Consider the following 15,877-nt stretch of genomic DNA (forward strand, 5'->3'; position numbering starts at 1 on the left):
GTAAGTGACTCAGAACATCTTTGGCAGCAATGGCATCAGTGAAGGACAGGGAACAGAAGACAGACATCTACAGAGATGATGGAATGCAGAGAATGACATGGATGGGGATCTTGACAGAAGAGCTCGGCTTTCTAGGATAAGAAACCAGCATGTAGTAGAAGGGGTAGAGAACAGGAATGGTGTCCTGTTTCTCTCTGCTCTATAGTCTGCCTGATTCTTAACCCCTTTCTGACACCAGACACAGCTGACATGAGGTAGAAGGACAGGGCTCCATCTGCCCAAGTCAACAGACTAGTTGTAGGGTGGGTTTCTACCTGGAAACTAGAGAAGTGGGTATAAGAAGTTCATTGTTGACCTTGCCCACTTTCAAGGGCAGAACCATCAAATCAACAGCACTAGGTTCAAAAACCACAAAAGCCAACTCCCAGAGTATGGCTGTCAGTCCTTTTGCCAAGATCAGCCTCATCTGGGTGTGGTGGCATATGCCTATAAAATAAATATGTCAGCAGGTCCTATGGTGGTTCCATATGTGCTAGAACTAGCATGCATAGAACTTAAAGAACAGGCTTTGGAGTTCGCTGCCTGGGTACATATTTTAGCTCTCCTACTTTCCACTACAAACTTGGGCAAATTCTTATAGCATATTTCTTCATCTATAAAAAGGGAATTATAACAGTGCCTACAAAACAAGGTTATTGGAGATTTAAGTGAGATACTATACAAAGTGTATATTAAGAAGAGTATGTCTCATAGAAAATACTTAACAAATATTAGCTGCTATTATTTCTTACCCTGGCCAAGTTTAACAATGCCTGCAATGATGACCGCAATCAGTGCTGATACTTTAGCATAGGTGAAAATATCTTGTACCAGGGTTCCCCACTTGACATAGGCACAGTTAACGAAGGTTAAGAGACCTGAAAGAAAAATAATACTGATTGGTGACTAACCCCTCACACCCAGACTCCTAAGCAATTTTTCTAGTAATAGTTACTAAGAAGGCCCGTTCCACAAAGAAAGTATATATGTTTAGGCTTTTACTTGCTTTGCATAAGAAACTTCGGTCCCAGAATGTCCTTACTATTATCATTCAAAGACATCTGGTGTTGGTGCTAGGGATGTGGCTCAAGCGGTAGCGCGCTCGCCTGGCATGCGTGCGGCCCTGGTTCGATCCTCAGCACCACATACCAACAAAGATGTTGTGTACGCCAAAAACTGAAAAATAAATATTGAAATTCTCTCTCTCTCTCTCTCTAAAAAAAAAAAAAAAAAAAAAAAAAAAGACATCTGGTGAGTATCTGTGTACACAGCACCACCATGATCCCTACCCCAGCACCTTATACAGGAGACAGAAACAAAATAATCTCAGATTTGCTCACATACAAAAGTATACCCAGGGGCCGGGATTGTGGCTCAGCTTGCCTAGCATGAGTGAGGCACTGGGTTCGATCCCTAGCACCACATAAAAATAACAACAAATAAAATAAAGTTAAAAAAAAAAAAAAAGTACACCCAAACTGGATGCAGTGGGAGACAACTGGTAGCTATACAGGATTAGTGTGTTCTGACTGTTGGCTCTGAGAAGTCACTGTCTCTCCCTCCTACCCACCCTGCCACACACACACACAGGCTTTAGGACCCAGCACTTTGTCTCATTAGTATTACCGTTAACCTTGCCCAGTCCTGTTATCACTTCATTGTCTGGGCCAGCAGGTCAGAATGTGTGGCCAAGGATTGGGAGGGAGGCCAGACTTCCTGCCCACTGCCTACCAGATCAGCTGCTTGTTTTTGTGCCTGAAAATATTCTTGCAGCAAAGAGTGGTTCCTATAGAATGGGGACAGAGCATTTTTCCTAATGGACAATGTAGAAGTAAGAGCTATAACATTCCTCATAATCCGTCTATCCTGAGGTAGAGGTAATTACTTTACTCAGATAAGCTTGGGTAAAGTTTATGCATTATTCTTAAAGAGCCAAGTTTCTGAACTGGTCTCCATAAGACCTAAAATTATTTTGCAAAGTGTCATGTTTGTATGAGTATATACATTTTTATAGGAAAAGAGCCCATAGCTTTTATCAGAATCTCAGAGAAGATACAACGGTTGTGTCTCAGTGGCAGCGCATGTGCTTAGCATGCACAAGGCTGTGGGTTCAATCCACAGCACCAATAATATAATAACAATAATCTTAGAGAAATCTATTAACCTCCCCACTCCCCACCCCCCCCCCAAAAAAAAAAAAAAGTTAAGAAGGGAAGCCCACATATGCTATGAAGTTGGCCACTAACCCCACGATGTAGTGGGGAAGAAAGTCAGAACAACTCTAAGGCTTATCAGAATGTCCCTTAGATCCCTTGCCAGCCTGTTAGGAAAGCAAACATACCTTCCCCTTGGTGACACCATGAATCCCTTCACAACTCAGCGACTGGAACACCATAGGAGTATTTAATCTTAAAGCCCTTCTCCCAAAGGCTCCAGGGGTAAGGCCAGCCTTGCCCTGCCAGAGGAGAGAGGGAGGCCCAGTGATGGAACTCATCTACTTCAGGCCACCACAGTCAGAAACCACTTCCTGTCTGAGTTCTCCTGGCAGTTCATGGTCCTCAGTGTCCCCAGTTCTGTTCTGTTATATCCTGGCCTCATACATTCTGGCCCAGAAGCTCCTTCATTCTGAGAAGCAAGAAAGACTGACCTCTCAGAAAAGCTATCCATCTTTCTCTCACCCTCTCTTTCATCCTCATTTTACTTACTGCCCTGTTTTCTACTCTTCTTGAGAGGGGCATTCCTATATAATTCAAACACTTGCCTTTCTGCCGAATAAATAAGATAATAAAGAACCAAATCTTATCACAGGGCTGGACAAAAATGCACCCATCACTCCAGGCCACCCCAGTGCTGAGTTAATAATTAAAGACACAAATGAACAGTCTCCACAGGCATCCCACAAAATAACCAAAGTGCCTGTATCTTGCCCTGTACAAAACTGCCTAATCTGTTGATCCTCCTCAGTCAGTCATCCACCCCTTACTACCTTCCAGACTTCCACTGCCATCCATTCAGCAGCCCTTGTGCCCTTTTTCTCATCCTGTAACCTCTCTACCCCTTTCCTTCAGGCTCTGTTTATAAACACAACACAAACAAGGTTCCCATTAGAAACACCAAGCACAAGTAATGCTACCATAAGCTCAGGGGAATAGGATCCTCTAACACAAATTCCTGGTTAGCCTACAGAGTAACCCAGGGTTATAACTCCCAACTGGAATAAATGTAAGAGACTAGTTTATAGACCACAGTCTGAGTCTGCAGCTGTGTACCACAAAGGTTCCCTTCTCAGCTCTGTCCAGGGATACAAGCAGGAAAAGTAGGGACATCCAAAAATTCACCAGCCTTTACTACAAAAACTTCTGCAATAAAAATATATGAATTGCTTATATTTTAGTCCCTATTGCTGCTTCTTCTTTTTTTTTAATTGTAGTTGAACACAACATTTTTATTTTATTTATTTATTCTTATGTGGTGCTGAGGATCGAACCCAGGGCCTCAAACATGCTAGGCAAGCGCTTTACCACTGAGCCACAACCCCAGCCTCTACTGCTTCTTTACTTCTATACTTATCCATTTATCCTCTTAACTCCAGTAGTGCCCCCCACACACACTCCTGAGCTTTATTTCTCAGCCATGCACCCACCATCTTGTCCTGATCTGCTCTATGCATTGAGCACAAGGGATCCATTTGACTTGGGGAAAGAGTTCTATGGAAATAAACCCATGGGTGCTGAGGATATAGGCTCAGAGCTCTTGCCTAGCATGCTCAAGGCCCTGGGTTGGATCCCCAGCACCACAGAAACAAATAAAAAAGAAGCCAGAGAACAGAGGGAACTGCCTGAAGAGAGCTATCCTCACCTCCCCAGAGCCTTGCTTCCTCCTGGCCCTGGGAGCAGGAAATGCATATGGCAGACAGTAGTGCTGACTAGGCTCTTTGTCCCCTGCCTCAGGATACAGCTGACCAGAGGCCCCAGAGCCCAGCTAAGTAAACTGGTCTTAAAGTGGAGCCCAACCTCCTGATTCTATCAGAGACGAGAGGGGACCATGAGTTTAGATTAATGCAGAGGCAACTGCACTCTACACTCTAGAATGCAGATGCACTACTCTTCTATCTCTAGGCACAATTCGGTCCTTACCCAACACTTGGCCAAGTCCTCAGAAGAATGGCCTAAAATGACCTTAAACCCTTAACCCAGGTACAGCTCCATTCCAGGTTTAACCCCAGGGGAAATAAAAAGACGCAAAGATGTCACTCCTATAACATCTAGAGGTGCTTCTAAATGGATCATCAAACCAGCCTACACAGAATCTAGTTCTTCCACTAGGGCCCAGTGTGAGCTCTAGACTTAAATCCAGAAATCATCAGACAGGTTGATCCAGAAAGGAACAATGCTTAAAGACCCATCCTGGATCCATGCCTAGATTTAGTTTAGATACTCAAACTAAATAGTCCTTGGAAAAATACATTAAACCCACAATACTCCCAGCACCATTAACTTTAAATACATATCAATGAAACACACAACTTAGGCTATTATTTTATCCCATTTTCTGCCTTAAATTCCCAGGAACTATAAAATGTCAATACTTTATTAGATATTCATTCCATTTTTAAGGAGATCTATAGCTCTTCATCCCACTAAGCCAAATTATCTGGGGCTACACAGGATCAAGCTAAACCCTCTTGTACACGATGGCCCTTCTTAGCATTGAAGATTAATATCCTGTGCACCTTGAATCTTCCCTTCTTTAGGCTAAAAACCCAGTATCTTCAACACCTTGTGGGGCAAATATGGCTTCAAGACTACTAACCATCCCAAGACTCTCCTCTGCATTTACTTCACTGTCAGGGTCTTCCTGGAAACTCAAGATCCCATACAGAGAACTCCAGACATTGTTGCATACTGCAGAGTCACAGTTGGAATTCATTAACTACAACTTGTTTTTCCCCACCTCACATTAATGAGTTATTTTCTGACTTCCTTTCTGAAATTGTAAAAACATTTTTTAAAATACTTTATTAGTTGTTGATGGACTTTTATTTACTTATATGTGGTGCTGAGAATCGAACCCAGTGTCTCACACATGCTAGGCAAGCGCTCTACCACTGAGCCACAACTCCAGCCCCAAAAGCAATTTTTTAAATCCCAGATATAGAACTTTATATTTATCCTTAGTAACTTAGTACTAAGTAACTCCTCTGTGAGTCTTTATGCATTATCTTCACCAATTGCAAATAGGTTTTTCCCCCTTTATATTATTATTAGTTCAAACTGCCCCCCACTTTTTGTGCAGTATTGGGGAATGAACCCCAGGCCTTGTGCATGCTAGTCAAGAACTCCCCACTGAGCACATCCCCAGTCCTCGGTTTTTCAGGTCGGGGAGGTACTGGGTTTGAATCCAGGAGTGTTCTACCATCGAACTGCACTCCTAGCCCTTTATCTCTTTTTCAAACTTTCTTTTGAGACAGGGTCTCTCTAAGTAGCCCAGGCAAGCCTCAAATTCACAATCCTCCTGCCTCAGCTTCCTGAGTAGCTGGATTATAGGAGCACACCATCACACCCAGCTTCAGATCCCTTCAATTCTGTGAAATCTGTAAGTTCAATTATCATCTCTTCTGAGTATTCACAGAAATTATTGTAAAAATATTGGCTGGGATCACCAGAGCCCTAAAGTCTATCACTACAGAACTTCCTCTGTGTTGTCATTATTCCACATCCTTGAACCAAGAATTTTATCTAGTCTACCTTTTTATGTCTTGTCATAAAGAACATCATGAGTTTTCCAAGAAGCTCTCTGAAATGTGTATATACATGTCTCTGCTCTAACAATCTCATGATGCTATCAAATGATTCAATGCAATTAATATAATATTATGCACATCATAGCAACACCCTTGTAATAGCCAAAAATGGAAACAAAGCCAGGTGTGGTGGTGCATGCCTGTAATCCTAGCAGCTCAGGAGGCTAAGGCAGGAGAATTGTGAGTTCAAAGCCAGTCTCAGCAAAAGCGAGGCACTAAGCAACTCAATAGGACTGGGGATGTGGCTCAGTGGTTGAGTGTCATTGAGTTTAATCCCTGGTACCAAAAAAAAATGGAATTAAAAAAATGCCCATCAATATTAGAATATATTAAATGGTATAGTGGTACAATATAAAATAGGAGTGAAAATAGTCTTCAACTACAGATAAAAATACAGATGAATCTCAAAAATATTAAATGAACAAGCATGACACAAAAGAGTATACACTGTTCATGTTTATATAAACATAGGCAAATCCATTCTACTAGAAATCAGGGCTGTGAAGGCAGAGACTGAAAGAACTATAAGAGGGGTTAGGGGCCAATTTTTTTATGGGGATGCTGGTTACATATATATGCTCACTTTGTGAAGATTCAATAAGTCAGATATTTGTGATATGTGCACTAGACCTTGTATATGTTATACAGAAAAAAAAAAATTAAACCCCCAAAAGAGGTTAGGTTGGCATGGCTTGTTCCTAGTGAATTCATACAGATTACTAATGATCTTCCTTTCCATTTCTCACACTTTGCTAACTGTGTTTAACCAACAAGCCTAGAATTTGGGCAAGAATCAACCTTGAATTATCAGTCCAAAGTGTTCAGAGACTACCTTTGAAAAGGCTAGGTTATCACTGTGATAGCCAGAATAATCCCCACATATATACACCAAGAGGTTCACATCCAAAACCCTGGAAATAGTGAACTATATTATATTACATGGCAAGGGAGAATTAGAGTTGCAAACAGAATTAAGGTTGCTAGTCACATGACCTTAAAATAGGGCAGGCCCATTGGAAAGATGGAAAACAGAGGCAGAAGGGTCAAAGACTGAGTGATGCAATATGAGAAAGATTCTACCAGTTATTGCTGATTTTGAAGATGAAAGGGGGCCATGAACCTTTAAAAGCTAGAAACAGCAAGAAAACTGATTCTATCCTAGAGCCTCCAGAATAGAATACAGCACTATCGACACCTTGTCTTTAAAACAGTAAGATCTATTTCAGACTTCTGAGCTCCATAACTGTAGTATAAAAAGTATGTGTTATTTTAAGCCATTAAATTAGAGGTAACAGTAGAATAAATGGGACATAACTTTCCTATGCTTATATATGAATATACAACCATAACTACACATCATGTACAACCACAAGAATGATGTTATACTCCATGTATGTATATCAAAATATATTCTAAGAAGAATACTAATAATAATAATAATAATAATAATAATCGGGGTAACTTGTTACAGCAGCAAGAGGAAACTCACTCAGCTGCTTCCTTTATACATCTTTCCTGCTCTCCAGAATCCTGAAGATACCTAGTAGTGATTCTGTGATCTTATCTTCCTAAAAATTCTGTCCACTTGTCTGCAACTAGGTAATTAAAAATATTAAGTCATGACATGCTTTATTACTATTTCTCAACTCTCTTTGTCTTGCTCTTTTTATTGGCCTAACCACTTTACTGAAATCTTTCTAGATTGACAATCTTCAGGCTTGACAGAGAAGTGTAAAGGGGAAGTGGGACCTATGGCCTTTTCCTTTCTCTCTCTATTATTTCAGAACCAACTGTCCCCAGAATATACATCCCTGCCTTACTGGTCTCATCTGAGCATGCCTCTCAGAGCCTGTTATTGTCCTCAGTCACTTCTTTAGAACTCAGTTCCTGCTGGGCATCAACCTCTAGACACTCTCCTTGAAGTTCTGGGACACACCTGCATTTAGCCTTGGTTATATCTCTTATCACTTTCATATATCTTCTTTCTAAAAATCTAAGTTCATCAAAAAGCAGCTTCTTCAATCACACTGGTTTCTTTGGATATCTCCTTTTCTTTTTTTATATATTTTTTATTATATGTGGACACAATATCTTTATTTATTTTTATGTGGTGCTGAGGACCCAACCCAGTACCTCATATGTGTGAGGCAAGCACTCTACCACTGAGCCACAGCCACAGCCCCCTGGATGTCTCCTTTTCTTCTTAAATAAGATTATTTTCAACTATCTGTTCAGAATTTCATTTTTTTAAAATCTTCTGTTTTGCTTTGTTGCTTGTGTCTTTGGCTATGAGATTATAGTTCTTTTCTCTGAGCTTTTTTTGTAATCTCTTTGCCTAAAATTTAAAGTGCATCTCTGAGGAAATCAATAATTTCTTTTTTTAGAAGACACAAACTCAGTAAGCAGTCACTTCCTCACAAGTGTTCCACATTTTACCTGATTATATTAAAAATAATAATAAGTCCTTATGCATGAGGCCCTAAGTTCAATCCTCAGCACCAAATAATAAGTCCTTATCCTTTAAAAATTCACACTGAAGCCTTTAAAGGCTAAATGGTAATAATACCTTAGATTTGTTTTAAGTAATCCAATGGGGTGAGTAAGGGATCAATGCAAGTATATATAAAACAATGATGACAATTATTGGCATTTGAACCCTAGAAGTTCATCTCATGATTCACTCTATTCTGTATGTGTTTTTAGTTTTCCATAATAAATCCTTTTTTTAATATATAGAGGTACGACTTCTAACAAAATGAAAGCAACTCTAGCAAAAGATACTCAAAGAATTACCTTCAATCATGACTATTTTCCCTTTTGTACCAATGTTATAATCGGGAAAACAAAATATTTATATCTTCTGATTTGATGGTATGCAACTTATGCCCACAATTATATCACTTCTAATTTCTCTTCACTAAGCTTCATCCCTCAGGATATGAATTTATTTTCACGTACTATTACAATGAGAGACCTTCAGGAAAATGTCCTAAATGGAACATAAGAGGCCTCCAACAGCACTATGTTAATAATTATTCTCCCAGTGGTGAGCATATAGAATTAACAGAGGCTAGCATCTTTATGTCCCTTATAAGATAAAGGCTACATCTCTTTAGTGACAAAGAAAAGACTTCTATTCAGGCATAAAGAGAAACCCTCCCTTTAGGCAGGGACCTAGAAGCAGTATTAGGTGGTAGTATTCATTATAGTTGTCAGAAAATAAAGAAAAAAGAAAGATCTTAGGTATTTTTTTTTTGTCTGTTTGTTTTGTACTGAGGACCAAACACAGGGCCTCATGCATACTAGACAAGTGCTCTACCACTGAGCTAAATTTCAACTTTTTTTTTTTTTTTTTTTTTTGAGACAGGATCTCCCTAAGTTGCCCAGACTGACCTCAAACTTGGGATCCTCCTACCTCAGTCTCCTTAGTAGCTGGGATTATTACAGAGAGAGGGAAATTTCAATACATCAAGATATTGAGTCAGGTATGGTGACACATGCCTGTAATCCCAGCTACTTGAGAGGTTAAGGCAGGAAGATCACAAGTTTGAGGCCAGCCTGGGCAATTTAACAAGATCAGCTTTGAAAAAAACAATTTTTTCTTTTTTTAAGAGACAGGCTCTAAATTGCTTAAGGCCTCACTAAGTTGCTGACTCTGGGTTTGAACTTGCAATTCTCCTGCCTCAGTCTCCCCAGCCACTATATTATAGGATTTTTTTTTTTTTAAAGAGCTATAGATGTAGCACTTAGTGGCAGAACTCTTACCCAACATGCACAAGAACCTGGGTGACATTGGCAGAGGAAGAAAGCATCCCTCATTACAACAGATTCTCATATAAGTCCATCTCTCTTTGATATACTACATCCCAATTTTTCTAACAAATCTACCACTTTTAAACAAAATATCCTCTTCCACTATTATATTCTAATCAAATATCACTAATAGCTATGAAATTGTTTTCCCCATGCATTAAAAAGTCTAATATATTTATTAGTCTTATTTGTAATGTTGTATCTGAGTCTAAAAACTTCATTCCTGATCTTCTATCCTATTGTCTCCAAACACATTACCGATTGACTCCTTCACCTTTATTATTCTTGCTATGTAATACCTGACAGCCCCCAAAATACTCAAGATTTTTCTTTTATCTTTGCATTTTTCTCTTTGCCTCTAAAATTTCAGTTTTAAGTCTTATTAAACACATCCCTCTAATCACTATGAAACCTGCCCCCAAGTCATCTTTCTGGTATCTTAGGATTTTCAGTCAGATATTCTGATCTTCAGTTTTTATTCTTTCTTTTCTTTTTTTTTTTTTAAGAGAGAGAGAGTTTTTAATATTTATTTATTTTTTAGTTTTCGGCGGACACAACATCTTTGTTTGTATGTGGTACTGAGGATCGAACCCGGGCTGCACGCATGCCAGGTGAGTGCGCTACCGCTTGAGCCACATCCCCAGCCCCATTCTTTATTCTTTCATATACATAGCCTGCAACTGACAGAGAACAATGAACGTTCCATGTGAAATTCAGTTTACTATCATGAACTTCAATGTCATCAGTGACAGATCTCAGTCTTCTGGATAGTGAAATCATTCCATCCTACAGTAACTGACAGAAGGATAGCAAGCTTGTTTATTACATGTTGCTCAGAAAAACAGCACATCTTTATATTTGGCTGGGTCTGTATATAGTCAGACGCTCACTGTTCAGGAACAACAGCCAAGCCCCTTATCTGATACACTCGGGCTGTGAAGGCCCTGAGGCCTCCAGAATACTTTTTCCACTACTATTTCCTCAAAACGTTCAAATTTAAGCTCTAGAAGACATTCATATCTGTTCCCCAAACCCAGAGATTTCAGGTTTCTTCTTCCTTATTTTCTCTGCTGTATCCCTATTGTTTTTTTCTAATGCTAATTTGTGATACTCCCTATACCCTAAATTTCTCCCCTCCTCCTTCCAGCCCCAGAGGTGCAGTTCTTTCTTTCAGAATAGATGGCCTTCAAACTCTTTTTTCCTTTTCAGGTAACAGAACCTTTTTGCTTACTCAGACATCATGGGTGAGAGCCTTTGGCAAGAAGGCACACCAAACACAAGCCCTATGGGTCACTGGATCAGACCCCTCCCAGTGTCCTTCCTGTAAATCAGTCAGCATTTTAGTTGCAGTGGTTCTGACCTCTCTGAAGGAGCAAGCAGACCATGTATTAAGTGGCTCTTATATTACAACCCTCTCTGTGCCCTTCTCGAGGCCAGCTAGTCCCTGTGAATCAGATCCATATTGTTTGCTCAGATAGATTCAGGGTCTAAGGATTTAAATGAGTGGTCATCAGAATCACCTGAGGAATTTGTTAACCTGCAGAGTCAGGGTCCTTCCAGAAGTTCTGATTAAGGAGATCTGAGACAGGGTTTTCCAGGGCAGTCTGATGATCTGCCTGCTTGGGCAGTTTACCTGAGATGACCACCTAACGAAATAATCACATACACAGCAATTTTAATCAGAACAAGTCTAATCACTGAACTCAGAGATCCTGCATCTTGGCTACACACTGGGACAAGCCAGTCCAGTGCTAGGGTGCCATCCCACACAATGAAGTTGAAAACTCTGGGGTGGAGCCCAGTCATGAGCATGTTGTAAAGGCTCCCCAGATGATTCTGAAGCACAATGACAAGTACAGCTCCTCCCACCTCCTGGACACAAGAACCCCCATCAATTCTCCTCAGCAGTAATTTTTCCTTCTTCCTCAGTTTTCTTTCTACAAGCCAATTCCCATTCTTCTCCAAGTGGTTCAGATGCATTTATTCAGGAAGTGGGTGATGAATGTTGTGTTTTTGTTTTTAATCTCCATAGAGATTAATAACAATATAAATGCAACGTACAGTCAGGGTGAGGACCCATTGTCCCTACCTTCTTCCCCAAACTCCTCTAGGTTACCCCCTCAGCTTCTTCTGAGGTAGAAAAGAGAAGAAGGATAAGACCCAAGGTGAGCCCCTAAGAGCCTTGAGGACCAAACCAGCACATATCTTTTTTTTTTTTTTTTTTAAGAAAGAGTGAGATATGGAGAGAGAATTTTTTAATATTTATTTTTTAGTTTTCGGTGGACACAACATCTTTGTATGTGGTGCTGAGAATCGAACCCGGGCCGCACGCATGCCAGGCGAGCGCGCTACCGCTTGAGCCACATCCCCAGCCCCCCAGCACATATCTCTACTTCCTTCACTGCTATGAAGAGTTTGTTCCTAGGTTCACACTAACCCCACTAGAAAGGATCAAGGCTCTAATGCCAATCTATTTGTTAAAGTAAACATAGGACATGATTTTGCCTTCAACCTAAGATGTCTCTTGGGAAAACTCCTCTGAGATAAATAGCATCCAAGTAGAAAGTTCAAAGGACAGAAAATCAGTTGGAGGTCCCACATTTGGTTGTTTCAGCTCAGTAGCCACAGGTACATGAGGTCAGTCTTTCTGGTCAGGAAAAGCTACACAAGGACACGTGGCCAAAGCTCTCAGTCAGACACACACGCAAGGGGATCCGAAGTCCTTTACAGTACATAAGCAGCTCAGCAGACTGAGGATGAGGCATCTGTCCTCCCATCTGCCCAGTTTCCACAGCAACACTTAGCCCTTCACCATCACCATAAAAGCCAAAAGCATGAACTGCCCTTCTCAGCCATGTTGAATCTGTAATCATAACCTCTGTATGCATCTAACATTTACTGAAGAATCTTCTAGTACATGTAATTCACTGGAGTCAACTACAGGGAACACAAAGAATCTTTGCCTGCTCCCAAAAAAACAGTACTCTGGCTGAGAGTGGTGGCAAATACTTGTAATCCCAGCAATCCAGGAGGCTGAGGCAGGAGGATCACAAGTTCAAGTCTAACCTCAGCAACTTAGCGAGGCCCTAAATAACTTAATAAAACCCTGTCTCAAAATAAAAAATTAAAAGGGATGGGGATATAGCTCAGTGGTTAAGTGCACTTGGGTTCAATCCTGGGTATCAAAAAAAAAAAGAAAGAAAGAAAGGAAGAAAAAAAAACAGAACTCTTTTTAGGAACCCTGGTATGAAGGCAGACTGAAGGCACAGATGTAAAATGTCATGTTAACAAAAGACAAAACAACTTGACCAAAATAAGTAGGGTGCAATATGGGCAAGAGTGGCAAAGCAAGAACAGAAATGTCCACCCAGGCTAACAGTGAGCCAGAACACCTTGGCTCTGAGGAAAGAACATTTGAATAGAGATGGGAGTTCTGGACACCTACCCCCCGACTCTGCCAAGAGAAAAGTTCCACCTCTTTTGAAAAACATGAAGAAAGTCTCATCTTTACTTTCTGATCACTGAGGTTTTTAAAATTAAAATTACTTTTAAATTCATCCAAAGACAGAATGTAGAAAGTGAAGTTTTTAGAAATTAATGAGATACATATGATTGTGAATATAATTTGAAGTGGGAGATACAATTTTTGACAGACAATTATGTGATAGGTCACTTACATATTTATATACATTCTCTAACGTACTCTGACAAATAATAGCTTTCATTATCTTCATCTTAAAATCAAAAAAACCCGAGGCCTTTCAGTCAGTGGCCAGTTCCAAAGTCTATATTGATTTCACCACACCACATACCACCCTAATTGTATGCAAGAATATGGGACTAGGAGCAGGACTATCTCCAATTATGGTAATGGAGACACTTCTACCTGCAAAGAACTGGAGCAATCCACAGAGCTCTGCGTAGCCAGAATAACCAGCTTTAAGAGGGCCCCTCTGCATATCTCCCTGGTTGGGAAAAAGCAACCATTCCTGATACCCTAAACTAGACAGGACATGAGTTTCCTTCAGAATGTAATTCACTCACTCATTCCTTCATTCATTAAACAAACATGTATTAAGTACCCACTGTGTTTCAAACCCTATGCAAGCTCCAAGTTAATACCTAGACTCTAGCTTTCATGAAAAAAATGAATAGGGATTATTACAAGAAGCGTGCACTGTGAAAGTAACTGAGAGGTAACCCATACAGTCGAGGGAATGAAGAGAGTACAGGTGGGCACTAGGACCACTGTTACCTGGACTGAGTACACACAGGCTACAGTGCTCCAGAGGGGGAGGGGAAACTATAGTCCTGGAAGAGAGGGCAGCATGTGATTACCCTGACAATGCAAATCAGCAATGAGTGAAGTCATCCACTTGTACAAAAAACTTATCTAAGCAATAATCGGTAAATGATTTCAAGGTCTATTAGCAAGCAATACTAGATTATCTAGGGCTATGGTTCAGCAGTTGTAAAAGGAGACTACACCTACCAAAGGACAGTAAGAAGCAGAAACTATGTTTGCTCTCTTGAAATTGTCACTGTTTGAACAGAAAAATATGAAAATATGGTACAAATATAGATGATACTTCTAGGAGGTAAAGACCCTATTCTAATGAAAAGGAAACTGGAGCTAATACAGTTGATCTAGGATTAAACCCAGTCCTGCCTGAATCCATGTTCTCAACTAAGCGCTGCTCCCTCCCAGAGGGATGATGGTACCCCTTACACTATTCAAGGTAGAGAAATGCTGACTTAGGGCACCCAATCATGCCAACCATGCAGAAGGTCTTATTTCATACAACTTCAAAACATACTCCCCAACCAACATAAGGCAGGCGTAAGTCTTTACTATAAAATCTTCCCTCAACCTTGGTCCTGCCAACTAACAGCAATCCTCCCCTTTTTGTTTGTGTTGCCTGAAATTGAGACAGGGGCCTCCCACATGCTAAGCAAACACTCTACCACTGAGATACACCCACCAACCTCCCAGAGTCAATCTTCTAAAAAGCATATCTATATTCTTTTCCCTTCCTTTATCTCTACAATGCAGTCTGATGTCCTTTCCCCCTTTCTTCCACCCCACCAAAGTTTCTGTTGTTCTCTTTGTTGGAATCTATTAATTCCAAATGACATTCAATTCCTTATCTTACTTAACAGTTCTTCCCAAAAGGCTACTTTTGAGTGTAAACTCATCTCCCCTGGGCATGTCCACCCAGGCTAACAGTGAGCCGGAACACCTTGGCTCTGAGGAAAGAATATTTGAATAGAGATGGGAGTTCTGAATACCTATCACCATCCTATCACCACCTATCCTCTATGCTCCCTCCTCCATCCACTAATCACACTGCATTAGAATGGTTTATGTGTCTGTCTCTCCCATACACAATGAGCTAGGTAAGGGCAGAGCTGAGTAACCATCATTCTTGTGCTTCCAGAACTGGGCACACAGTAGACACTGAATATATTTTGCTAGATAAACAAATGATATTTCTGAAATCTGATTCTACCCTTAACATCTAGAAATTTATTGCCTTAGGGGAAAGCCCATATGAAACACCACTGACCTCCTTAATCAACTATATTCAATCTAGCTTTACCTCTGGGCAGATTGAATACTGTTACACATTCATTCCTTCTCAAATCACTCTCTTCCACTCACTATCTTTCAATTCTCTTCCTCTCTATAGATGTTCTTTCTCCATCATTCAGTAGAATGCCTATCCTTTAAATGTTGATATTCCTTAGAATGTTATCCTCTGCCCCTTTGTCCTCCCTTTCTACAACCTGTCCCAAAGTCATCTCATCTGCTTCTACAGTTTCAATTAATTTATGACAATAATTCCCAAAAATATATTACCAGCCAATTATAATGATTCCAGAAACATCCAGCACCTACTAAATACCCAACCACTTATTAGACATCAAACTCAACATATTAAAAACTGATCCCATCAATTTCTCTCAAACCTACTGCTTCTCAAGTATTCCCCATATAAGTAATTGGCATGAGCATCCACTCATTTACCCAAGCTAGAAATCTGGGGATCTTACCATCATCAATGATATCTGCTGATATCTAATCAATGTATAAATCTTAACGGATCACCTTATCCCCAAAACATGACTCTAGTCCAAGCCTAGACCAGCTTCCTAACTGGTCTCTCTGCTTTCAGTCCTACATACTGGCGGGGGTTGGGGTGGGGGGAAATCATTCTAAAA

General features: G+C 40.4%; 1 protein-coding gene across 4 annotated transcripts in view; it reads right to left on the reverse strand.

Annotated features, from left to right (window-relative positions):
• Slc7a7 (solute carrier family 7 member 7) overlaps positions 1–15,877 on the reverse strand; it is a 58,027-nt gene that overhangs the window by 7,203 nt on the left and 34,947 nt on the right. For all 4 annotated transcript variants that reach the window (XM_076849982.2, XM_076849984.2, XM_076849985.2 and 1 more), the window contains exon 3: positions 792–917. In XM_076849982.2, the coding sequence (XP_076706097.1) occupies positions 792–917 (126 nt within the window). The remainder of the gene's footprint in view (positions 1–791; positions 918–15,877) is intronic.

Source organism: Callospermophilus lateralis, chromosome 3 (genome assembly GCF_048772815.1).
Source record: "Callospermophilus lateralis isolate mCalLat2 chromosome 3, mCalLat2.hap1, whole genome shotgun sequence".
Lineage (NCBI taxonomy): Eukaryota > Metazoa > Chordata > Mammalia > Rodentia > Sciuridae > Callospermophilus > Callospermophilus lateralis.